General features: G+C 38.9%; 1 protein-coding gene across 6 annotated transcripts in view; it reads right to left on the bottom strand.

Moving 5' to 3' along the window:
- The window catches only part of LOC135253525 (V-type proton ATPase subunit H), a 58,867-nt gene extending 35,061 nt beyond the window's left edge, over window positions 1-23,806 (bottom strand). For 2 of the 6 annotated variants that reach the window (XM_064332902.1, XM_064332905.1), the window contains exons 1-9: window positions 23,649-23,806; window positions 17,227-17,350; window positions 15,163-15,262; window positions 14,473-14,562; window positions 13,221-13,334; window positions 8,408-8,512; window positions 7,115-7,162; window positions 3,741-3,838; window positions 2,913-3,105 (exon numbers count right to left, since the gene is read on the bottom strand). In XM_064332902.1, coding sequence (XP_064188972.1) covers window positions 2,913-3,105; window positions 3,741-3,838; window positions 7,115-7,162; window positions 8,408-8,512; window positions 13,221-13,334; window positions 14,473-14,562; window positions 15,163-15,262; window positions 17,227-17,330 — 852 coding nt within the window. In that variant the 5' untranslated portion in view covers window positions 17,331-17,350; window positions 23,649-23,806. Of the gene's footprint in view, window positions 1-2,912; window positions 3,106-3,740; window positions 3,839-7,114; window positions 7,163-8,407; window positions 8,513-13,220; window positions 13,335-14,472; window positions 14,563-15,162; window positions 15,263-17,226; window positions 17,351-21,940; window positions 22,064-23,648 lie in introns of those variants that run through there. The other 4 variants (XM_064332904.1, XM_064332906.1, XM_064332903.1 and 1 more) reach the window with 3 other exon arrangements.
- Window positions 23,807-26,924: the final 3,118 nt, after the last annotated feature.

A 26,924-nucleotide genomic window follows, 5' to 3' on the forward strand; every position in this document is an offset into this window, starting at 1 on the left:
TTATTAACTATATGTTTTTGCTAGATGAGTGCGAGTACGCAGACGTGGCAGGAAAGCTCAGATGGAACACGCTTACGAAAGTGAGCAGTCACATGTGGCGCATGTGGTCCTTGGGGTGGGTATTACCCCATGGGAGTTTTATTTTTTGTTTTGAGAAGCATATCATTTTATATATGCGCTTAAACCTGTCCCACTGAATCCTAGAGCTTTTCAGATAGCACAGATCATAAGGAATAGTCCACAGTAGCTGATAGGAGTTTGCTTTGAATCAACAAATGCAGTGATGTTCAGCACAATGAATAATGCATATGGACTATCGGTCCAGCATCTTACACACAAGCATGCATATGTATGCATGTGTGTATAAACGGCATATACGCACATACAATGCAACATATCTTTCATGCATTATAAATACATTGTCAAAACGGTGAAAAATGCCTGCGGCAAAGAAACAGAGAGGTAGAGAGCCGTTAGGAAAATCCTGTTTTCATCTTAGCCGTAACAAGCTGTGTGTGACCTGAAGCATTTCCAGAAGATAGTGACTGAGAAAACAGTGGGCAGGGTGAGACTTGTGAGCAATGAGCTTTTAAGCACTTCGAGCTGCATGCCTCCAACAACGCACACTGGCAAGTCGCAGTCCATTAGTCTGGAAGTTTCTTAAATAGGGAGATTGTCTTATTCTTGGCTTTGGCTACAGTGTGACAGTACCTATATTGACCGAAAAGGAGAAATGTGACTTCCCTAGAAACCCGTCCACCTGAGATGCACACTTAAGGCACAAGCGCTCGGTTCAGAATCAAATCCTTAGGGTACGAGTGCAGATTTTGGCCAGCAGGGGTATACTGTAGATATTACAATACCACAGAAGATATCTGACATTTAAGCTGCATTTTCGACTTTCGGGATACTCTTCTCGTGGGCTGTGTGAAAAATGACAGAACTTTTAAAGCATGTCAAATATTGTGGGACACAGCTTATGAACTATAGCCTTTTAAGATGTTTGAGACATTTTAAAATGTTGAGATACTGCAAAGTCTTTAAACCACTCCACTGCTTTCTAGCAGCTTTTAAAGAGCTGTTCCACAGTATTCCACCCCATAAAACTTCTCATGCAATTAAGCAATTGAGAGAGGACATAGCCTACTTCTCTCTACTGTTGCTTCTCTTGATGAGCACAGACGTGAAGCCACAAAATACAGCAATGATGATAAATGAAAATAATGCAGAGCTGATTCTGTATTCTGTGCACCAGTTGTTCCGTTCTAATGGAAGAAACTCTCCCCTCGCACCACAATTATGACTTAGAACCAGCCCTTACTTTCAGGGAGCTTTCTGCTAAATGTGTAAATTAGCGGTAGCCTAATGTGATGAGGAGAAATGTGGGCTACAGTTGCAAAAGATGTGGAGGAAGCAATGAATTATCATTACAGATGGCCAGCGCCATGCCCAGCAGTCTCTAAATACCCCCTTTTAGCCATAAATCATTAAAATAAGGCTCTGTGAAATCTTCAGGCACCACCACAGCCGCCAGCCAGCTAACCTTCTGTGGGGCTGCAACAAAAGATGCCGAGACAAGGCAGTTGGTGTTCCTATCGAGAGCGACTTGGGCCATTAGGTAAACAGAAAGTCAATACCAGCGTGCGAGCGCTCTGTACTTACAAAGGGGAGAAGCACGCATGGCAGATTCTGCGCTTTCCAGGGAGAACAGACTATCATTTTAAATGGCACAGACAAAATGACCTCTATTAATTGGGATCCTTAAGAAGTCCCAGACTCGCACATCAATGAATATGGCAAACTCATTAAAAGACTTGTATACAAATCTGTAATGTACAGTGAAAGAGGTGATAAAATTTCCTTTGTAGCCAGTGTGTAGTAATACTGTCTGATGTTTTTGATTCATTTGTTAATTAAACCTATACTCATAAAAACCGGGAAGATATTAAAGGGGTAAGACAGGGAGTGTTATCTAAATGGAAAACGCAAGCTTGGAGTGATGCACCACGCTTACGTTTGAAAATGCAGCAATCCAATATCAAGCATAATAACATCCAGTGAAATGTTTACACACAGCCACTCTGCAGCAGAGTATTCAGATTAGCTCCCATGAAAATGAAAAGTGGGCAGAATGTGGCTGGAAGCTTGCGAACCAAAGCCCAATCACAAATCATCGCCCACGACCCTCCCAGATATGACCACACTTTAATTTACGCGTTCTCTTTTGCATTCCTCTACTGTAAGCCAATCAGGTCCACCGACCCCCCGGGGTTTAAGCGCTATTGTTTTCCTTTCAACGGGAGCGATTTACTGCCGTGCAGATGACGTACGTCAGAGCGAACACTGCAACAGAGTAGCCGCCTCATGCTGCCATGCAGGACATAATTCATGCATCGCATTACGCAGCTCTGGGGAAAGTGACCACACCGGGCCAAGAGGAAATAATAAAAATGCCAGGCCCCTCTTGGTGCACAACCCCCTAATGCATCCCACACTGCCAAAGGATCCTACACCCACTCTGAATAGAATACTTAGTGAAATTATGTTTTACGACTGGCCCCCTTCAGAAGCCTGCAGGATTTTAACTTTGCTTTGGTGAATGTTAAATAGTTTGCATTATGCATGGTCCTTTTAATTAAATTTTACATCTATACTGTCAGCATTGCATTATATACTATAATATTATATTACACTATACTATATTACACCACATTACAGTTAAATTCCATAACCATACTCCCCCGCATGTGTGTGCATGTGCACTGCATGACAGTGCAGGATCAAACGCAGCATTAGTATGCACGTGTTGGTCTGCGGTCTCATCAGTTCGGGTAATCCCCGGCAGCGCCGCCTCGCCGTGGCCTAGGATACCGATCCCCTCGGGGGGGAGACGCGCCGGCGCCCGGACCCACCCTGAACGCGGCCAGGATGATCCGGGTGACCTTCTCTTTGACGGACTCCTGCAGGATGTCGGACAGCGCGGGGACCACGTTGTAGCGGCGCAGGTGCTCGCACATCTGGGGGCTGAAGGCCAGCAGCCAGACGCAGAAGATCATCTGGTACTGCAGCTGGAAGCCGCACTTGCTGCTCAGCACTGCGGTGATGCTGAGAAAACAAGAGGAGAGCCTTGCCTTTGCTTCACGCTAGTCGCACGCATGCACACAAGATCAGTCCAGACTTATTGGTATCACTGATAAAGATGTACCAAAAGGCTGAAGAAAACCATTACAACCCCCATTAACGAGATATATTCTAATCTTCCCATGTGGCAAATACTGTATTGTATTAATAATTCAATTGTCTCAATCTAAATAAAACATTTTTTTAAATTTATACAGCATGCTGTTTCCAAAAGAAACAGGTTTCACCATTAGCGCCACCCTGTCATAAACACTAGCCTAGCCTCCCCTTGCAATGACAACAGCACAGACCTTTTTCTTATGATGTTTTATAAGGTCGGTAAACACACCCGAGGGAATTTTGAAACATCCCTTCATGCCGAAACTTTCAAGACCCACGAAATTTTCATTTTTGGACTGTCACAGGTTTTTGACAGGGTTCAAGCCTGCAGCCTGAGCTGGCCATTGCAATACTTTGATTTTGTTTCCATAGAAACATTTATAGATTCGATTATATGTTGCTATATATACCACATCGCTTAGCTTTCTCCCCAAGTGACATTTTTACTGTAAAAAAAAAGTAAAAAGAAGCCAAGAAAAAGAAAAAAAAACCTGCCTTACCAGTTGACACCATCAGCTTCTACCCAGGCAAATCGATACTCATTAACCCTGAGCATCAACTGCAAGCAGCCAGCCACACACTGAACATACTGGGAGCTCTGAAAGGGAAAGCAGAACTGAAATGAGTGCATTTACAGAGGGGAAAACACTGAAGATGCCTCATCTCCCCAGGAAAAATAAATTTAGCTTAATGACGAATTTCTGCCTCAAGGTTCATCTTCCAAGAGGATATGCATTAAACAAAAGGACAAAAGGAAACAAAAGAAGAAAGGATGTGGAGAAACAGTATTCAGGCAGAAAAATCCTAATTAGATAGGCATGGAAGAGAAACCAATAAGAATTTTAAAAGATAACCTTGTTGTATTTTTCCTCAAAAAATCTGAAGTAGATAGCTATAGATGCTTATAAAGAGTTTATATATTTATAGGCCTTGAACAGAGGGTTGTGTACAGTAAATGTCCATATATTCCATTGTTGTCTAACCACAATTCATTCATCACTGATTTGTTATTTTATTGCTATTATGATATTTTATAAAAGAATATAATTTTGCTTCGGGTTTTTAATTAAATCAAACCTTTGAGGACCCTTTCAGTTGTGAGTGGCCTTGTTTTAGAATACTTTCTCCTAAATAAAAGGAAGTAGACTAGACACCGCACACATTCACAGTGTAATGACTAGAGGGATGGATAAACAGTGTTTAAATCACCCTATGCAGGTGAATCAGAAGGAACAGTTGTGAAACTTTCCAATGGCTGGACAAAGGCATTTAAAATACCTTGGACATTTAAAATTCAAGCCCAATGTATTATTTATCTCAGCCATATTAAGCATAGCTTAAATTCTTAGCCATATTAAGCATATCTTAGCCATATTAAGCATAGCTTAAATTATTAACCATATTAAGCATATCTTAGCCGTATTAAGCAGAGCTTAAAAACAAAGTGTAGTACTCTGCCTGCCCTGGGAATATTATAAATATCCTCATTTATTTATAAGTGGCTATTTTGCATTCTTTAAAGATAAAGGAAGAATATCAAAAGAAACAGACAGTGATGTTTTTAAATAAAAGTGTTTAAATAAAGCACAAAGCAAAAGCCCATTATTCAAGTAGGGATGCTAAAGAATTAAGACAGAAATGATTAGGCCAACCATGCCTATTTTAGTGAACGTATGGTTTAAGCGTTGCTTATCAAATAAAAGAGGGTTGTATTCAGCAAAGTTTGAGAGGCTATTCATAGCACAACAACCAAATGGATTAAGAGTGCAAAATGTGCACAAAATACACAGTGCATTTCTTGATGTTAGCTGAGCAACAGAGTGTTAAATAAATGATGAAATAGTATTAATGTGCTACTGGCCTTCAGGGAAGAAAAAGGCAAAAAGGAAAAGATCAGGACAGAGGTTATTGGGAAGGACAGAATAAAGGGAAAATTCCTTTACTGCTTGTCAAAATGGCACTAATTATTGCTGCTTGATAATTAACTTGCCATATTCTGACAATGTGTTCTGTGGCTTGTAGAGAAAGTCCTGTTTGCCTGCTGTTCACTATTCAGAAAGACGTTACAAAGGTGTTGTTGCATAGGGAGCAAATGCCAACGATTTGCAATTTTTTAGAAAACAGGCAGGCCACTGGTGCTACCTTTTACTCTATTAATTGCCATTCATAATCTGATGTGAAAAACAGGTGGACGGCTAAAAATACCTATCAATAACATGCTTAATTAACAAAATAAACAGCTGCTACTGACCATTATAAAATGGACATTATCAACTAAATTATACATGATTTAAAGATTTTTTTTGTTGTTGCCGATATCCAAGATTAAAGCTACTAATACGTTGAATATAGACATATACAATTTACCCGTAGCAACGTACCGCATATTTCAACCAGCGCATATTTATTCCAAATTTCTTGTTAGTTGCAGAGTCAATTGTATGTATGAAGACAAGTGCAGATACTTAAATGTATTTAAAAGGACACATTGAAAGGAAAAGACAAACTAATATAAAAGTATGACATTGATTTTCCCTATTCGACTGTTTAAACAATTTTATAGCCGTTTCCCTTTTTTACTAGATTCCCATTTCCTTGATTCATGAAGACATCTGTATTCCTCAATTGATATTTATGTTTCTCATTTAACCACAAGCTGACAGATAATCCATCATTGACTCTTAGGGTAGAGAGTAATAAGATACATGCCAGAGACCATGCAAATGAATTAGAGCACCAGCTAAATTAGCTTGTTCTTTCCATTTCATATTTTCAATTCTCTAGATTCACAAAGAAAAAAAAAAAACTGTTTAATAAGCACGAAAACGTCCAGACCCACAGCGCACTTCCTGCGCATGTGCCTACAAAGGTTGTCCGTGAGTGAGTGAGTGAGTGAGTGAGTGAGTGTGGTGAGTGGCTGAATGAGTGAGTGAATGAGTGAGTGAGTGAGTGAGTACAATTTGCCGCGCATAGCCCACGGCGGCAGTCCTGCAGTGCCGTGGGAAAATATCACAATAATAACTTTGCAGCCTTTGCCTTTGACATTTGTGAGCAACCTCGTGATTAATAGCAATAACTCTGTAATTGATAATCATTTAAAACATAATTATGAAGTACTGAATGTTGTTCGGTTGGCTAATGAGGTTGGCTAATGATTTCCAACATTTAGCTTGTTAGAATACCAAACAGGGGCTGGCTATAAAATTAAATGTTACAGATGCATACATTAATCTGCATCAATATGCATGTTATAGCTATTAGCACATACTATATAAATCAACCTTATAAAATTATATAAGCCATGTACAGTATCCCAAAACCCTGCTTGTTAAACATGTGTTATAATGTGTATAATAAAAAAAGATGTAGGTTTGTAAACTAAGAGCAATTTGCCATTTTCTTTTCAGTGCCCTCTAGTTCTACCCAGACACTTCACCGATGGTTGGTTAGACCCTATCAATCTGGAAACATTCACTGGAGGAGGTGCCACTGAAGCCGCAGACACAGTGTAAAAAATGGAAGGAAAAGCATTATCAGTCTGTTATCAGCGCCTTTGAAGTGATACTGATAACATGTCCGCGCAGAATACTAACACACAAGCCTAAATCCATTTGACAGGACGTTCTGACGGACAACTACGTGTTGTGTTCATTGCGGATTATCATTTCATGACTCGAGAGACGTTTTCCCAGAACCTACAAAATACCCAGTTAATTTGCTCCAGAGCCTCCTCACAGCAGCAGGGATATTAAAGAGAAAGGAAGAGAATAAGTGCAGCTGGATGTTATACGCAGAAGGCGTGAAAAGGGTTTTCACTAGAAAGGGTTTCATTGCAGTATAAATTTCAGGAGACTTGGGCAGATTAAGTACTTACATCGCTGGGAGACACTGCTCCTGTTTCTGCCCCTGCAGGATGCTGTTTCTAACGACAGATGGAAAAGGTAAGGATTGGGAGAAATGTAACCTGTACTACCCCCTCTGTATTTACTGGTGGTATGAGCCCCTCTAAGCACTGCTGTTGTATTGCGGATGTATTGCTCTGGTACGTGGTCCTACTCAGACCATTTGCTGCAATGCAATCACACCGCGATGCCTGTGGAGGAAATGATTAGTATGATCAGTTTAATGGCAAATGTCACACAGTCTCCAAAACGAAACGTTCCCCCTTTCTGAAATGTTCACTTTTTGGTCCGGCATTTACTTGGTCCTGCGTTTACTTGCTCCTGCGTCCCCAGACTCCTGTTTAACAGTGAACGAATCATGCCAAAACAAATTGCACCAAATAATTGAAGTAGATCAGCACATCAACCTATGGAAGAAAAGTGTAACAAATTTGGTTTTTATGAGAAAATATTTCTATTTGCTTACTTTATAATTACGCAGAGAGAATGAGTCTAGAGGGCAATGGAATAGCTTCGTTTGTGAATTTAGCAGATAAAAAATTATCAATTAAAAATAAAATTAAAGCAGTAAAAATCAAAATATGCTTGCTTCTTGAGCAAGACCTTTTAACTTACAGTGTGCATTGTGATTGAAAAGGAGCAAAGTGATGTATGTATGAGCATAAACATATATGAGCATTCATGCCATACATGCAATTAAAAAGTAGAGGGCACAGCGAGATCATCGACAGAAAAGGAAAAGGGATTTAAAAGAGAAGACAGAAAGACGAATAGAAGCGAAAGCTGAACCATTAGGTGGTTTAGCAGTCACTGGGTCAGATAAGGCTATGTGAACTACAAGACAGGAAGAACACAGCACTCAACAGACCGCGGCACTTGTGGACTACTTTGACTCTGATTAAAAAAGAAAAAATATTTATTGGGTACAGGAAAGGCTCAAAATTCAAGTACGATGTAAGGCAATGTCAGTGGTGAGAATAACACAAACAGCCTCTACATAGCTTGCTCTTTTATTCACTGCAGTCCAGTGCTTACTCATGAATCTTTTTTTTTTCTCATTAGAGTCCAGCAACACATGGGTAGTTACCCAGACTTCATCAGACCAGTTTCAATTCTATTCTGAGGTTGGATGTGATGTTGTGATGCAGACATTTGCTAAGTTTAAAAAAAAAAAAAAGCATAACGTGATGTGCTAATTGATGTGCTATCAGAGAGAACACTGCTTAGGAGCAGACTGTGTAAATGGAAGCTGTAAAAATATATACCTGTGAGCTGAGCTGAGTTTTGATCCAATTAAAGTAGTAGTTCAGGTCGCTGCCTTCCATGAGCTCCCGACCCCAGGCTGCGAGTTTGGCGATAATCCGGGCGGCCTAGAGTAGAGAACACGTCCATTAGCCGCAGGCCAAAAGGCTAATCAACCTCACCTCTCACCAAGCGACTCCCCTGACTTTTAATGCGGCCATTTCAGCGTTGCCTAAAAGGGAATCTTTTCACACAGAACTGAACACTTAGGATACTCTCTCCAATGCCTTCAGAGAGATCACTAATGGTGATTATGCTTATGGTGATTTTCCTTTTTTCGAGTTCACAGCAGTTTTTAAATATTATCACAAAACTTACACATATACTTCTAATCAATATCAGCCATGTGTATCATTATAACTGTGGCAGATGCATAATGCAGGTTTGCATCGGTTCTGTGAATCAATTCATTTTCCGTTTGTATTAGAAAGCATATGGAGGTGTCAGTAAGCAACAGGATCGGCTGTCACCATGTTGGTTAGCCTACAGTTAAGCCACTGGACACACCGTTAACACTGCTGCTGGACAAGGGAAGTCATTAAAAACAGATGGATTGAACTGAGAATGAAAAGCTTTTGAGGGACCAGCAGACCTGAAGAACTAAAGACTTTGACTAGACACAAAACGGCTGTGGCTGCTCACACTGAACAGCTGTTTAAAGTAATGAATAAAGACATCCAAAGTTCAAAGCACAAAGCTCTATGTGTAGCCTTTTATTTCAGTAAAGACAGAGCATTTTTGTCAGAACAGCTACTGAAAATATTGCATTTGTCAAATTACAAAAAACTCTTTATCACCAATGTCTATGGACATACTGTTTGTAGTTTCAATAAACTGCTTGTCTCCCAAGGCAGGAAACACGGCTACTGCAAGAATTTGTTCAAAAAACTTACAAAACCGAAACAACAAAATGTATATATGAAAAATGGAATCTAGCACATGCACAGGTTCACATAACACATTTTTGGCATTCAATACAAACATCTTGGGTTCACAATCTGTGTAATCTGTGTATTGTGACTTTTGTGAGTCTGTAAGTTTATATCACCGTATTTCACCGACAGGAACTGGTTCTTGGGCAGAGTGAAAAAACACCACAAAAATGCATTGTGACGATTTAGCATTCCCAAACAAACTTAAGATTGATCAGACCACTACAGAACACATGCAGTATTTTACTGAAATACATTCACTCTGTATTCTAAGAGAAATTGTGACCTACCCAGGCCACCTGAGCCCCAGCTACACTGATCCAAAATTCACAAAATTCTTCCCATCCATTATTTATTAGCTCACAGAAAAGAAGTTTGGTTCAAATTTCTATTAGCTCCTAAAAGGTGACAAAGAAAATATAAAATTTGATTTTTGAAACCTTTTACATGTACCAAGCTTTCTATTGGTTTTTTCATTATAAGAAAACATGTTTTCAAATTATTTAATCAATATTTCTCTACACCGCAATAGCAATGACACAGAAATGAACAAAAAACTGAATCGCTGTACAGCTCTGATACAAATACAGGAAGAACATACTCCAAGGACATGCCATTCTTCCATACTCCCTAGCATAACAGTGTTTTTACAAGCTTCTGTCATCTTCAGATCCACTTCATTTTGTGAAAATGGTAGTGACATTTTGACCACATAGATTAAAAACAATGTGACAGTATATTACCAGGACAACTGTGTTGAGGGAAACACAGTTCAGCTTAAATCCTGTTTCCATTTCATAATAAAAAATATCTTCCTCAATGCAGCATAGCATTTCATATACAAAAATCCAAATGTGTCAAGTAACACTCCATACAAAAGTAACCTAAATAAAATTTTAATGGATTTATTGTAATTATTACTGTGCTGTGTCACTGGCTTCAGTTTTGACAGGAAATGATTATAGAACATTTATCTAGATAAATAGCATTACATTTAAACATTTCTCTAGATTTAAGATAAGACAGCCATATTGTACATGCTATAAATCTAGGAAATGCAGCGAAATGTTTTGCATCATAATGTATGTTTCCTCCATCTCATCCCTTTGCAGAAGTATATGCAACAACAGCTATGTCCAACTGTCATTTCTTGGACATGACTCATGGAAAATTGGGGCAACAGAATATAGGAATGCCTAAGTGTGCTGCCCCCCACTGGAAGATGTGACATATTTTTCACTTTGTGTTTATAAATTTATTTTCCTTTGTAAGCACACTTGACTTGTTAAAGTCAATTCACAATTGGGACATATCCTGTACTCATTATGCCCTCTTCAGCAGCTAGGAAGCCATAAAAAACTTTCTTGACTGATTACCAATATGAATATCCTGTATTAAACATTTCATAAAAGCTGACAAATATCAGAAGTAAACAATAACAGTACAGCCAAACACATACATGTTTCAATGCAATTTCAATTGGCCATACTTTATTTCTTTGTCTGTCTGTCAGGGACAACACATTTTAACTCAAGTGGCACCGTCCCTTGTACTGTGCCAGAGTTCTTGTAACACAGCTAATTTTAGACATGTTTAACAGTTCAACAGAAGCAGACAAGAGGCCGACTCTGGCCTATAGAAACAGAAGTCAGCGGTCGAACGCTCGGGTCTCAGTGAGGTGTTCCAAAGAGAATGCAGCAGAAGCTTCTGCCAGCGCTCTGGCCCTCAGAAGCCTGACAAATCACGACTGAAACCTTCACAGGTTCAGCTGTCTCTATATGCCCACTGCACAACTGGCTGTTTGTGACTCCAGTTATTTCATCAAACAGAAGAACCAAATCATGTTTCAAGTACCCCCACCCCCCAATTTATATAGTGAAAAGACTAAACAACACAACAACTTGCTACCTTTGAAGCTATTACAGACACTTCCAAAAGACCCACAAAATTAACATCAGAGGCTGGTTCATACTAAATAACCTTCAGCTAGCCCATTTTGAAAAGCTGCAAGTTATGGATGTATTTATCTGTTGGCAGTTGAGACCTGTACAGACTTCTATTAAACAGCTTAATTTAGTGCCAAATGGAGAAATGAACATTCACAGCTTTACACGTGCTATTAGTGACCATCTGAGTGATCATAGTGAGTCTGCAGAAGTATGTAATCTCTAGGTGAGACAAAGAATAACATAAGTTTATCAATTCATCAAAAGTTTATCAAATTAAAAGCTTTTCTAACAGTGTGGAGTAGACAAATCAATATCACAATGTCAAAACCCTGATCTCATTCCAATAAGTTTTCCCAGTTCTTTTTTCATATTGCAAAGAACCCACGCATGCACACACACACACGCAATGCATGCACGCTCGCACGCACAAACACACACACAAAAAGCAAAAGCCGAATATTCATCTAAATGCTAATTTTTCTTCCAGCAACCATGTACTCCAACTATTGTGAGCGTCTACTGTGACCTTCCTCTGCACCTTCAGCCTGCAATGCCACCTTTCCCAGGGAACACACTTCATGCCCTCACTGAGGGGGCGGGGGGGGAGTAATCTAATGAGAGGTGGTAATAAGGCAGCCCGCCCGGATCTCTGCCATCCCAATTTTCAGGCCCAGACATTTACATGCCTCCTCAGTCGACTCCCGCCCACCGTAACAAGCTGTTTCAGACAGGTGAAAAGTGCACCTCCTCAGGCAAATGAAGTGTCACCCGCCAGCCTCTACAGAATACTGGGGAACTGGTTCAGCCAGGCAGCTCCTTAAGGCTCATAATAACTGCAATTACATTATAACAAAAATTTGTAGGGATTCCTCAAGCACAGTTATTCCAATCAATTATTTAAGTGGCAACATGGCAGCGGTGCCGAACAGACACAAAGTTATATTATCTTTTTCATTTTTAAATCACAAAAGTATTAATAGCTTTTTGCATTTGAGCACAAATCCTGCTTTGAGGATCTCAGTATTTATCAATTGCAAAGAGCCACCGGAGGCAGAAGTTGAAAAACAAGCTGGCAGAAAATGTGGTGTCAATGACATCATTAATCCTCTGACACCGAGCATGGTGCCCCAACCACGGGAAGCAGTCCTCTTAATCACACAGCAATAAAACAAACATTTCTTACTGGGCAAAATGCATTTAAAAGCCAAGATTCCCACTGAGCCATCGGTCACTTTGTCGCATTAGTCAGTAACTTTTGATGGAGAACAGCGTAGAACCAATCGGAAAGCTGCATTTGAAAACCACATCCCATTGGTACACGTAGATTGCTTTCTGCGTTTCTGACCAATCGAAGGGAACGGAGTGAGATATTGTAGAACACATACAGAAAACACTTTCATCATCATCATCATCATCATTATTATTCCTGAACGATATTTATTGTTTATTGATGCCTGGCACAGTTCTGTTTGTGATTTGGCTTGCTTCAAATTATACAAATATATAATATGTTTTGTGTGATGTTTTGTATTGCTTTTTCATGCCTAAACATAAATAAAATAGTCTTGTAAATAAGAACAAATTGTGTGTTGGCTGTGGGTAATGAAATACAATAATTTCACTTATGTTTTTTTCTTCTGTTTTGGGCCTTTCATTGCAGTTCACACAATATAATGAAATGACTGTTGGATGGTTTATTTGTGTTGCTGAAAGTGTTCTGAAAAAGGCTTGATGGTAAATTTAATGGTAGATTAACATAATGAGTCAAAAAGCAAGAGGGAAAATAAGCTTAGGTGTCTGAGTGTTACAACCAGCAGCAGACTACAGAGGAGTCACCCCAGCTATGTGTGTTGTGACAGAACCAAAGGCCAGGCCTCTCCGTTATGGCTACTCACCATGTGGACGGTGAACAGATCCTGGCGGTTCAACATGGGGAGGAAGTACGACCAGGCAGTGTTCTTCATTTTCTTGGCATAATCGAAAAAGATGTTCACTCGCTGGTGATTCTCCTGAGTGGTTCAGAATGAAACAGTTTGAGGAACTGAAAGCTCAGATCAGTCTGTTGCAATATTCTTTTGGTTGTTTTACAAGCAGACTCATAGTGTGATGCAAAGCTGTACTTCCAAAATCTCATACTGATGTAAAGAAAAAAGAATAATGCAAAAAAGGAGAAATATATAGTCATCTAACTTTCCAAATGGTTTCCAACACGGCTCAACAGCACTGTATTCATTATTCATTTGCTGAAATAAACATTAAAAAACCCATAGCCAATCCTATTAGAAAAAATCTAATTATTCCATTTTCAATGCAATCAAGACAACTTTTCTACCCTGAAACGCTCAGAGCACAAAAGAGCACCTAACTAAATGAGAAGCAGTAACAAATTAGACGAGGGATGCAGAGTGTTCTGGACAAACACAAGACTGTTGGAGAGATGAAATGTAAAGACAGCAAGCCAGAGAGAGAGAGAAAGAAAAAGCACAGAAGTGTATTAATTACCGGTCACCAAGGGAGAGGAAGAGTTATAACAGAGCTAAGAGCCATTCCCCGTCTACATTTTAATCGGCTCCAGTGACAGGCTCATGAAGCGGTGAATATATGAGAGGTCAAATTCGTTTTTCAACTTTTACTTGAGCAAGAAATACTGTCAGTGGTCCACATGGACCACCATCATCGGCCATCAGCAAAACTGATGCGGCATTTAGCAAGATAAACGCATCCATCCACAGCAATAATTCTTCTGGAAAACGGTGTCACACTGGTGCCAACTGTTGCCAGGCTGCTTGCTTTATGGCCAGTCAAGATTGCTCCATCATACTCCCAAACTTTCTTTGTGTTTATCATAAAGCAATTTCCACATACTTCAGGAACTGTTCCGAGATGCACTCTGGTTTATACGTCAAGGTTGCTTCCCATTTGCCTCTAGTTGCCAACATTCTCAGTCTCATAAAATGCAGCTTTATAGTTTACATTCTATGCAAAATAGCTCCACTTCACTATGTAAAATTTCTGAAAGGGTGGTGACAATACACAGCATGAGCAAGCAAAATGTAAATATGCAGTAAATATATTGAAATGCAAAGCATAAACTAAACTATTTGTTTACCAGGAGAGCTTGTGATATACAAGAATGAGCAATGTTACCTGCAAGGTGTCATCAATCAGTGTCAGGATATATTGCACAGTCTGCTCCTTAGAGATGTGCGCCATGAGGTTGAGGAAGGTTTTCGCACACTAGAACAAAGAAGCACTTATCTCATTGGTTCACTTCTCACAAACAATGCAACAGTCCTGTCAAACAGTGGGAGGACAAGCAAGTCTCTTAAGGCTATCATGAATATGTCTTAATGCCTAAGATAATACTGCATAATCACAATGAACAAAAGATATGGTGTGACCTAGCATAGGTTTTTGCCTAGTTTTACCTAGTTTTATAATCTAGTACAAAACAAAAGTGTGATGAATAGGTCAAACCTATCCACCGCATAGGGAACTAATTCATTCTACCAATTCATTTAACTGCATTCTGTGCAACTCAGCATGGACCAACCATTTTGGAGTTAAGTGACAGTGTTTCTCAGCGTAAGTGAGGATGCATGTATCTGAAATGCATCCAAATCGAAAACGATTTTCATAGCGGGGAGTGCCAAAAAAACACTTAATAATGTTCCACCAGTCAGGACCAGGCCCTCAGTGAATATGGTTTGAGATGCAACAGTTAGGCTAAGAATTAGTATAGGCATTTCAGAGTTAATAGTGTACACTTCAAACAATACTCAATGGAGGGCCCTGCCTTTTCAGAATCACTTTCACGAAAATTTGGCGAGGATTTACCTGATGCCCTTCAGTGGTCAGGATAGCTTGCTTGGCCTCAGAATGAGACATCTCAAATTTCTTGATAAATTCACAGTCCTCTGCAGAAATCATCTGCCCTCTGAAAGATATTTTAAAGAAATGACACCGTAAACCACGGGCTACACAATGGTAGTACTGCACACAATGGCCTGTTTAAAATACCAAATTTAATCATCCGTCCAAATGTAGCATAGACTAAAATATGTAATTGTTTATGACAAGACAAAACAACCAAATCAAGAACTGGAATACATTAACAATGAAATGAGTTATGCCGATCACAAAACATGTGTTCTACTATGTATGTTTCCAGGCAGGTTTAAACACACACGTCATGGACATACAGAATGGGCATTTTTTTTAGCAGGCAGTGGCTTAGGAAATGCGTTTAAAGACCTCCTGTGTCATAAATGAGCCAATGAAATTTAAAGTTTGCCGAAGGAATAAAACCTTGGCTTCAGATTGAATGTCAGCATGTGATTACGCTGAGTTTACCTTGCTCTCATAATGTCAGAGTGGACATAAGCAGTGACACTGCCATTTCTAACATTGTTCCCTCCAGGTATAAAAGCTTCAATTGGCAACACCTACCCTCACAAACAAGCAAAGCATTATAATCACCTATTTAAATCTCTGAAATTGAATTGTATACCTCTTTATCTAGCACAACATCAGTAAGCCATCCACTAGAACCTGTATTACATTATAGAAACTTCACTTAGCCGAATTCATTCAGTAAATCATTAAATAAATGATTGAAGAATACTTGTCTGCTTCAGAGGTTTAACTGTAGTACTCTATGTAATTAACAGGGAAAATGGTACAGAAAACAGACAAATTAATGGCCTGCAAACTAATCACTGTCAAGACTTTTTTTTTTTTAAGTTTAACATCTGTGCTCAGTAAGGGTCAGCAAGTTAATACAGAGAGCAAGCACACCAATCATAAGGAACTTTGACAGCCGTGTGCAGCCAGCTGTAAAATGGAGATGACAGGCACCTTAATAGCTTAAGCACAAGCTACTCAGAGAGCCATTCCAGTGAGGAAACAGGGAGACACAGAGCCACGAGACTCTCATCCTGTATATTTAAAGGCTGGTGCAGACACACACACACACACACAAGCCAGTGAGTCACAAACAAAAGCCCATGGAAGTGCCAGGCAAAGAAGACAAGACATCCTTCAGAGCATAACATCCACACTCAGATAAGAAATGCACTTTCATGACAGAGAACGTCGTAGAATAATATACGCCTATAACAGGACGACGTGTGCGAGAGCTATGTGTCGGCCAACGCTCGGCGTATTTCTTGGTGTGCCCCGCTGCCATTTAAACAGTAATTTTAAATTATTCACGAGCTTCAAAACCTCAGGGGCATGAATCACATAAAAAAGAGAACAGTTTACTGTCTATTCATTCACAATTCATTGCATTAAACTTAAGCTCAGCAGCAACATCACACACAGAAATGAGGAGTCACTAATTTGAGTCCCTTCGTCGGTCTCCAGTGTTCCATATTTAGCAGATGCCACCAGATTTTCCACAAAAAAAAGAATCAATTCCAATTAATTGTACTACACATTCATCCTGGTTGAGTACAAGTAATCTATAACTATACATGGGTCCTGCATTCAAATTGCCTATTTATACAGACCACAAAGCCAGGCCCATATTCAGATTGTGTTCCACTCAAACCGCAACGGACAGCATATGCAAAATAAGCACAACTTTGGAAGGAGGCCAACGCAATAAACAAACATAAAAATAGTCAAACCCATAAAATTTTAATTTATGTAATTGTTTAAAAAAGAATAACTGAAAATAAAACACTATCGTGCACAATATGTTTAAGGGGGGACATTTCACACACAATATCAACGTTGGGTTTTTTTTTTTTGCAGGTTTTCATGTTAAAAGATGACAAGCTGTCATTACCCCATTCATCCATGACAAAAGCCTCAGTGATAGATCACCTGTCATTCCCTTTAACCCCCACCAGTCTCAAAGCTACACTGGGACAGACTGGGCTTCAGGCTACTCACTGAAGGTAGGACTGCCAGTTGACCTTGTTGGCTCGAACCTCGGCCGCTTTGGCAGCAATGATGTTGGTGGGGACCGCAGCATCCACAGCTCCTCGGATGTCCATTTTGATCAGCTTTCTCTGCACTGGATAAAAATCGGGATGCTTTTTTATTTTTTATTTTATAAATAAGAAAATAGTTTGTGACATATTAGACCACTGAACAAGCGTGCCATTTCAAATTTATTTCAGCAATAAAACATGTAGCTCATAAAACACGGCACGGAGCAATGGCAAATGGTTAAACATGAAAATGAAACGGATTCAAGTCCCGAACAATGAAATGAAAACATGATTACTTTCACACAAACTAGCCTATATTAAATCAGTGCTGCAGAATGGAACACACAAATTTTAAATGTGAAGTGATTTCCTAAGTAATCCTGGAGTACTAGGTAGTTTAATGACCAACTCAGAAGAGTAATACTGGAATGTGGAGAAGCCTACAGAGCGACAGCAGAATAAAATTCCCAAGCCCATCATAGCTCTATTTCATTCTGACAAAATACAGCCATTAGGCCAAGGGCTAAATATGCCTTTTGCTAATACCAATAATTATTATTGTTGGACGCATAGGCCTACCAGCTAACATTATAAATTGCCTTTATGTTGCACATCTCACAGTTAGTCAGATGCTTAGTAGCTACAACAATTATTCTTTCACTCTGAAATAAAACTTACAGTAAATCTTCTTTTTCTTCCCATTTACCAGAACTGAATGAAGCCATTGAATTTTACAGGCTAAAACCACAAAAAGTGGATCTCCTAAGGGCAATGATAAACTATAACTTCTCAACAATGCAGTGTTCTTAGCGGGTTTTTTGGGAACTCTAGTTTGTAGTACCGCAACAAAAATAACCACAGAGAGATGGTCATGAAAGACGCTATAACAGGAAAGGTGCTGTAACAGGCAAGCACAGAAGAAAAGAAAAGAATACATTTGATGTGTTAGATAAGATGCTATTGAGCTGTGAGCATCAATCTGCAGAGGCCCACTGTACCACAAGAAATAAAAGAAAGCATCACAAATGGAAGGAGTCATTCAGACACCTTTGTGGAAATAGAACAATGCGGGTTGTTAACGTGGAAAGATGGCATTATATATATATATATATATATATATATATATATATATAATAATAACATAGAAAAGCTTGCATGCTCAAGGTCATCTGAATGTTCTGACATTAATTAAAGACCCTGTGCAGTCAAAATCATGATTTTAAAATGCTTATATTATGACCAAACACCAAAAACTTACTTACACATTGATTTTAAAAGTATTTCATACATGTATGTAATGAATTAGATTTTTTCCCCTAAAAACTACACAATGCTCAACATTGCCGCCTGGTGGAGAATTTGGTATTGGTGGTTTTGAGACCAAATTTGTGACGTCACAAATATTTCTAATTTGCATTGACCAATGTGCGGTGGCCAAAACACTCACCCAGTATGAATATTTATGTAGTGTGCGCTCCCAAGTTCAAAGCCATGACCAAATTCTCAAATACATATTGCGTGGGTCTGCTGCTAACATTAACTATCCAGTTCAACAATGCCTTATTGTGTGATTAAAGATTGCAGAGATAGGAATGCATCTTTTCACGCCTTGCCAAAAGATCCAAGTCTCCGAAAGGTCTGGATCGATTATACATAAAACGGTACACAGTTAGAAATATCAAAGGTTACAAAATTGTGCAGTACACATTTTACCCCTGATTCATTCTACAATTATGAACAGAAGAGGGTGGGTTTTGCCAAGACAACATTTCTAAAGCCAGATGCTGTGCCAACTATCAATCAAGATCAGGATAAGGTCTGTTTGTCTTTTTTACTTTAGGCGTTTTACGTATGCTACCTAGCTCAATGTGCATGAAACGCAACGTAGCTAACTAACCCAACCAGGAAATCCTAGATAGCTTTGATGCTATCGATCATCTAATTAAGCCTTTGCTTAATATGATCAGTTAATGTTAAAGTTACTTAACATTGAGATATATTATGTTACAAATCATAATGTTAGCCGTCCTAACCTCACTTTAGTCCGCTGTCGACAATGCTTAGCCCCAACGGACGCTTACCAGTTAAACGGACCGGTTCCGGTAAGCATCCATTTGGGCTAGATGACGTTCTGCTATTAGCTAATCGAATCAAGCCTACAAACTATAATGTTACCGTTAACCTCATCTCCCCAATTTACTTGCCGTCTGGCTATCGATAATTTTGCTAACATAGCAATGAGCTGTACTTATCTTGTGTAAATACAGCTAACGTTAGCTGGCGAGTGTAACGTTACTTTATTCTCCAGACTGTTATAACGTTACTGCTGCAAAAAAAACCAATAGATAGTGTTAGCCTATGTGCTAACGTAGGTTATCCTATAACGTTAGGGCCCTGTATTGTAGGCTGTAAGCGATGGGCTCATATATATATGGCTCAATATTTCTAATGTTGTTATTGCTGTACTCGTTATCCATTATTACGGTCGTATGATAACTAGCTAATGTTAGCTAACAATTGACGTTACGTGGAGTGAGCGCTGATCCAGATCAGTGGGAGTGAGCGGCCCGGGCTGTGAATCAAAAGTGAATGCATAAATAATTAGGACAGAACTGACACGACCAGCCAGTCTTGAGTCTGCTATATTAAGAAATTCAGCTTTTACATCAAAGGAGGTTTTTTTATCTTTTCAAAGTCTAATAAGTAGAATATATATATATATATATATATATATATACTAAATTACAATATATATATATATATATATATTGTAATTTAGTAACTAAAGGAACAATTTAAATGTAAGAAAAGTGAGGATGCACAGGGTCTTTAAAGGAAACAAAGACAAACCTAACTTTCATGACTAAAAAATAACAAATATTATAATAACCCAGATCGACTGGTCAATACCCTTGCAAATAATTTATAATAACCCATTCCAATACTACGTTTTTTTTTTTTTAAATGATGAAATGAGAAATCATATAGGCTTGGCCTAGGCTACATGCAGTTAGACCTGAAGATATAACACATAGACCGTATATTCCAGATAACACCACTACTAACCATCACAAACCAGGACAATCTTTACATTACATTAATAGCATTCAGCCGGCACCTTTATCTAGAGTGAATTACAATGCAATTATAAATGCAAACGTTAGGGAACAGAGTGGATTCGTTGAACCTCATTCACAAAATTATTCTTACTTTCGTTCCTATGAAAAAACTATGAGATTAATAACACATGCGCGGACCTTTGTTTTGTGCATATCCCAGGTGTTTGAGATGATGAATGCTGGCTGTTTGTAAATGTTACGCGCAATCTCATTCATGGGATTTACATAAGGAAACAGCCATGAACAAATACAGATAAGAAAAAAATTATGAATGCCTAAATGTTCTTGGAAACTTTCTTACACACAGTTTATGATGAAATGTGACTGCACGCATGTTTCGTGAATGAGGCCCATTGAGGGAAAGTATAGACCCAAGAGAACAGCATGTCAGGGGTTGCTGGGTGGCTCATCTTAAGCACTGCTCTAGTGCATGGGTGGGCCCCATGATCTGGGATCAAATTCTGACTGTGCTAGTGCTGATTGTGGTCACTAGACCTGCAGTGATGCATAACTGGCGGTAGCATTGCCCCACGGTTAGAGAGGGGTAATTCGGCCAGGATTCACATCTCATCACTCTCTAGCGACCCCTGCTGGTTTACAGGACACCTGCGGTCTGCTTGTTAAAGCTGCACATGTTCCTCCAACGCACATCTGTGTAAGCTTGGCTGATGGGCCATAGTGCAAAAAGAATCAGCTGGCAATGTCACATTCTTCAGAGGAATGTGTGCATGTGTACACTCTCCCGCATAAGCTGCAGAAATTAAAATGTGAGAATGACTGTATACGAGTGGGCATTCAAAACTGGAGGCAAAATGGGGAAAGCACAGAAAAAAATAGAGAGAGGGATCGAAACAGACAACAAGTCTTTTAGCAAGTCTCTTCTCCTAGATACAGCCTGAAGTATGAAGTCTGAATCCTATGAAGGAAAAACTTGCTGCTCCCCGCATCATGCAGATCTCTTTCAAACACAGCAGATGCTTCTCTTTCTGAGAATGTGCTACATCGACATCTCAGAAACATTCAGCACTGTCATAATAAAGCTTAACATATAAGGTAAAATAGACTTTAAAAGTAAAATGTAGGTTCAAATGAGTCTCAAAGTTACAGACCCATTCTGAATATTAGAAGGATCTTGGAGAGAAGAGATGGCACAATGACTCAGTTTTTTGTTCTAAATTTCCAATAATCACTATTTATTTGGCAGACACTTCTATCCAAAGTGATGTACAATAAGTGCATAATGAAAATCACTGGAACAACTGCAGAACACAGGTCCAATAAGATACAATTCTCATTAAGTATCAGTAATCCATAGCATGAACATCAAATTCACACAGTAAGCATAGGCTAGCTATATCAGGAAAGTTATGGCTAGGAAAACTAGAATTGAGGCATGATTACAAGACATATTACAAAGAACTACAACATCTAGATGATAGAACAAGTGCAACAGAAATGTGCTAGATGGAGACACAAGTGTAACATGAAAGTGCTAGAAGATCAAGATGCAAGGATACAAGTGATATAAGACAGTGATCCAAGATAGGGAGTAACCTTGCAGGCGAGTAGTGTTAGAGTTAGTCAAGGTACAGTCTGAAGAGATGTGTCTTCAGACCACCATGGAAAATGGGCAGTGACTTCACAGAGGAATGGGGAATTTGTTCCACCACAGGGGAGCTAGGATGAAGAAGCACCGTGGTTGGGGCACACGAGAACCATTCACCCGGATAACGAGCAATAACAATAATGCGATTATAATTGTCCAGGAAACAGCATCGATATTCACTCTTGTGAATGTTGTAAGCCACACATTAATGCCATCTGAATTTGGCCATGTTAGGCATTTAACATAATAGATCACCAAAATTTGTTTTTCAAGATCTTCTTTGCTTATGAATGTCATGGCTCACCATTTCATGCTGCTGCTGCATACCATCTGAGGCACTTCCCCCTCCACTAAATATTTTCCAGGGGGAAGCCCTGTTATAAGAGGATGCACTCTCAGTGTTCAGCTCAGTCATATCAGACATAGTATTATTTGTGCAATTAAACAGGCTTAACCAAAGACACATCATTTTACCACATGTAAAATGTAAAGTTACATTTTGTATATTACAAATATATATGTTATATTATAAACACTAGTAGTGGATATATTGTAATGTATTTCAAAATAATTCAACCCAGTTACTGTGTGGAAATATACTTATGGCTACTGGTGGCCAAGTATTAGCTCATCAATACTGTATAAAAATATGATTCATACAGCCTTATGGGTTTTTTTGCATCATTAGGTATGTTGGTATAGGCCACTTAAAATGCTAAGCATTGCAGCTCTGAACAAAGTGTACATAAAATACCAAACATATGACCTTAAGAAAACATTTTGATTTTGTTAAAATAACAAGTGTAAGATTGCTAATGCTTATTCCCCTGCAATTTACTGGATACTACGACACTAAATGGCACTATGAGCATGCCACATGCGTAATTTAAAGTTAAAGGTTCACTTCTGTAAAAACAATCACGGCTTTAACGTTTCTTTTACAGGCTGTTCTTAGTCTCACCATGCACGCCGTCAATATAACGCAATTATGCTGTTGAACATAATTCAATTGTTGGTGATCTGTACACAATTCTCGGATAATCCAATATAATAATACCCAATATGTGACAACTAGAGGTTGGGGGGATTCTTTGTGGTTGGTCAGTGATACATTTTGTCAGTGTATGTTACGTTACACGATGCTGAGCAGACGAGTGGTCTTAAACGACATGTAAAAGTAGCTGGATACCTTCCAAATGTAACTGAGAAATTTTGAGAAGTAAAACTAGCAACGTAGCTTCGTAGCTTGCTATACCAGCCATACGCATCAGACCTGCTAGCTAGACCGCAGGACATGTACGTGCATTTGCATCCTTGTAAATAATAATAATAATTTAAAAAACAGCTATACAGCATGTAACTACCAAAAGCACACTGTATTCAAATAATGTCAATTCCTCACGTACAACCTGTGCTTGTGTACTGTCTGCAGTGATTCCAACTAGCTGGCTATAGTTCAGCTTGCTAAGCAGCTAGCATGGGGACCAGCTGATATCAAAGTTACCTTATTGTATCATATACAGAATATTCAAACGCTCAAATATCGTAAGCAGTTAAATATTCTCAGCAAATCCTGAACTAAACCACTCAATGACATGAATTACATAGACGGCGAAATATATAATGAGAAATAACTGAATATAACGCTCCTCTTACCTTACGGATCTCAGCTGACTCTCTGACACCAGACAACCCGTGTCATGTGATTAACGTGTCACGTGGTGTAGACGATGGTAAAATCATCTCCGTGCAGTCACTGCTGTAAATAGTCTCGTTCACACAGGACTACAAGGAGACGATGTAACTCGTGTTTAATCAGTTCTGGACAGGAAGTACAAAATCTCTGACGTCCCATTTATTGGCCTAACGTGTAGTTTAAGTCTGAACCGAGACGTGAACTAGCTAAAATGCTTGGCGTTGACACAATTCACATAATCTTCGCAGTTTTTCGTGACACAACCTGCATTCCCAGTTGTTGATTTCTGTGGTGGCATTCGGGTGAAAATGTAGCCTTTTTGCATTATTTTCCGTATACATTTTATTTTACCTTTTCAGCGTGTTCATTCAGGGAATAATTGATGGAAAATCAAGGAAGGGACGTGTCGCGTAAGATATGTGGACATAGATATGTGGTAACTAAACCAGTCTTTCACTTTCGCCTGGGGTCTGTAACACATAATTATAGTGGCTGGTTCTGACTGAATGTGAAATTAACCCTCACCTAACATTGCATGCAGCCTACATAAACCGACTGGGGTCATTTTTTAATCCTACATATTTATTACTTTATTAGCTGCGACCGCAGCTCTATAGCTCTGTCTGTCGGTCGGTCGGTTGGTCCACAAAAAGTGTCCCACCCCGTAGCGGCTGAGTAGGCTACTTTCAAGGCCGATTGACCAAGAGGGACCGTGGCCTATCACAAAAAGGTGCATAACCTCTGCGCATAACTCCCGAATGGATTCACAGATTTGCACAAGATTTTGTGGAAAGGAGGAGAGGTCACGTGTTTGTATGAGGGTGTGTGCGTGGATGCATGCACACATGAATGCATGCGCGTGTGCGGTCACAGCGGATCCGCGCTTGTTATCGTTTATCGAGGTCATTTTTTTCGATGACAACCCTTCCCATAACATCGAACATCACCTCTTCTACCATTTTAACCGACCCGCTCAGAAGTTTAACATGCCTGGCTGGAGACCAGTGATTCTCAAGACCGGTCCTGGGTGGCCCCTGTGTAGCTACGCTACTCTTTGTTCCAACCGCAATCCCAGAATTTTAACAAATTGTTGTGTTTCATGTTTTAAAGGGAGCCACATTATGCCATAAATAGCTATGTACGCCGTGAATAATAACATTCCCAGGTTCACATTGTACTGTATTGCAAGCAATTACATTACAGGCATTACAGCGCTTATCACTATTTACATCATTTGATCATTTTTCGATATATAGAAGAATTGGTAAATACTCTCAAGGTACCGGCAGTGCTACCCGGAATAACCTGCGAATTCGTACAAGCCTTCTACCCAGGCTACCTCGCCTTTACATACGAAACATTTGAGAGATGAATGGGTTAATAATAGGTTCTAATTATGTGAACAGGTGATTAATTTCTTAATGTTTTAACCTATTAACACAGTGCAAGTTTGGCGTATTATGATTTGCTTTGTCTTTGAATTCTTCGTTATCTTCCAGATAGTTAGTTTCATTGGTCAGGTGTCCACACTTTCACCAATTAGCAGCCTATTTATTTACCTCAGTCTTTTATGCGATCAGTTAAGAGTAATTAACTTATTTTTATGCAATTATTTGCAAGATATAGTAGCACAACAGACACATGACCATGGGAATTTAATTCTCCATAGCATGTGTAACTAAATTATGTCTGACATAATGTGGTTTTAGAGGGTAAATAATTGTCTAAACATGAAAAGTACCTAACTAAGAAAAATTAACAGCTTGTTAAATTTTTGGGATTGCAGTTGGTTGTAATGAAAACCAGCATACACAGGGAGCCTGTGTTTGAGAACTACTATTCTAGACCAAACACACTAAAACATTTGTGCATTTTCAGAATAAACTAATCAATAATTCTTATGTATTCACAGCAAAGTTATAACAATTTTGAGTAAAAGAAGGGCCACAATCTTACCTTGTATGCTAGAATGAAGTACAAATTATTGTTCTACCATCAGAGAGAAAACTTTTTATTTCTTTTTTTTTTTGCTTTTGTTCTTGGGCAGAAACAGAAATTAATAGACACATTGTCATATGTTTGTCCCCATATTAACACAAACTCATCAGGAATCATCAATAAAACAGCCATTTTGGGAATACGTTATTGAATTTGGTTTATAGAGGTATATTTCCTGCAATGACAACACGTTGGACCACAATGTTTTATATGTTCCTTGTGTTAAAGTGCTACTTACTTTACCACCTAATTAATAAACATGTTAAGACACATAACAGAAAAACAGACACTATGTGGATAGTGTGCCATAGTAATACATTGTACAATTACTGTAAGTTAAACCTTTACTGGATTAATGTATTTAGTTAGAAGAAATTCTATTTTGTTTTGCTATTCAGAGTGCATTTTTATTATGAGTTACAGGCAGTGTGATTTTTACAGTTGCCAATAAAATATTTTTTTCTGATCAAAATGACAATTCACAAACATAAATCATTGTACATGAGCAGGATGTATCGTGGTTGATGGTGAGAGAACAAAATGTGTGCTCTGATTGGCTTTTTAAATAAAACACCCCCAGCCCCTTGTGCAGCTTTTCATACAACATAGAGTTTGTGGCTTTTCATACAGCACAGATTTTATTAGCATGCAATGGTCTCCGTTGGCCCATTAAATAGAAAATCAGTTTTACATGGTGATAACCACCTGTCAATTCATTCCAGATAGGCTATGTGCTTAGATCAGAAAGAGTGACAGTACTTCATTTTAATATTGGTTGTGTGTATATTATAGTGCAATACACACCAAACAGAAAGGGATAGATGTTGGCTGTCTGCAGCATTTTTTGATTGCTTTCATTTATCATTTTTCTTGTGTCATATTTGCAACTTCAGCTTCAGAGTTAAATCAGATTTGGTGGAAACTATTGTACCATGAAATTGAGAGAATAGAAATAAAGAAGATGGTCAGCTTGATTTATTTTATTATGATTTTGATTGGGTTTACATGTTTCCTTCTTTGAATGTAGGGTATGGGTGTAATTGTTCATGAGGGTGTTTGCAAGTGTGTGTACTTTTGTGTATTCAAAACTACCTCTAATTATGTTTGTGTTAAATATATCGAAGTTACTGTCAATTGTTTGCACAAAGTACATATTTGGATCTTAGTCTTTAATTGTAACTTTGCATGGTCTTTAGTTGTTGCTTTAGTGGTGTTTGTTTGCCACATTGCATGTACTT

This window comes from Anguilla rostrata, chromosome 4 (genome assembly GCF_018555375.3).
Source record: "Anguilla rostrata isolate EN2019 chromosome 4, ASM1855537v3, whole genome shotgun sequence".
Classification (NCBI taxonomy): domain Eukaryota; kingdom Metazoa; phylum Chordata; class Actinopteri; order Anguilliformes; family Anguillidae; genus Anguilla; species Anguilla rostrata.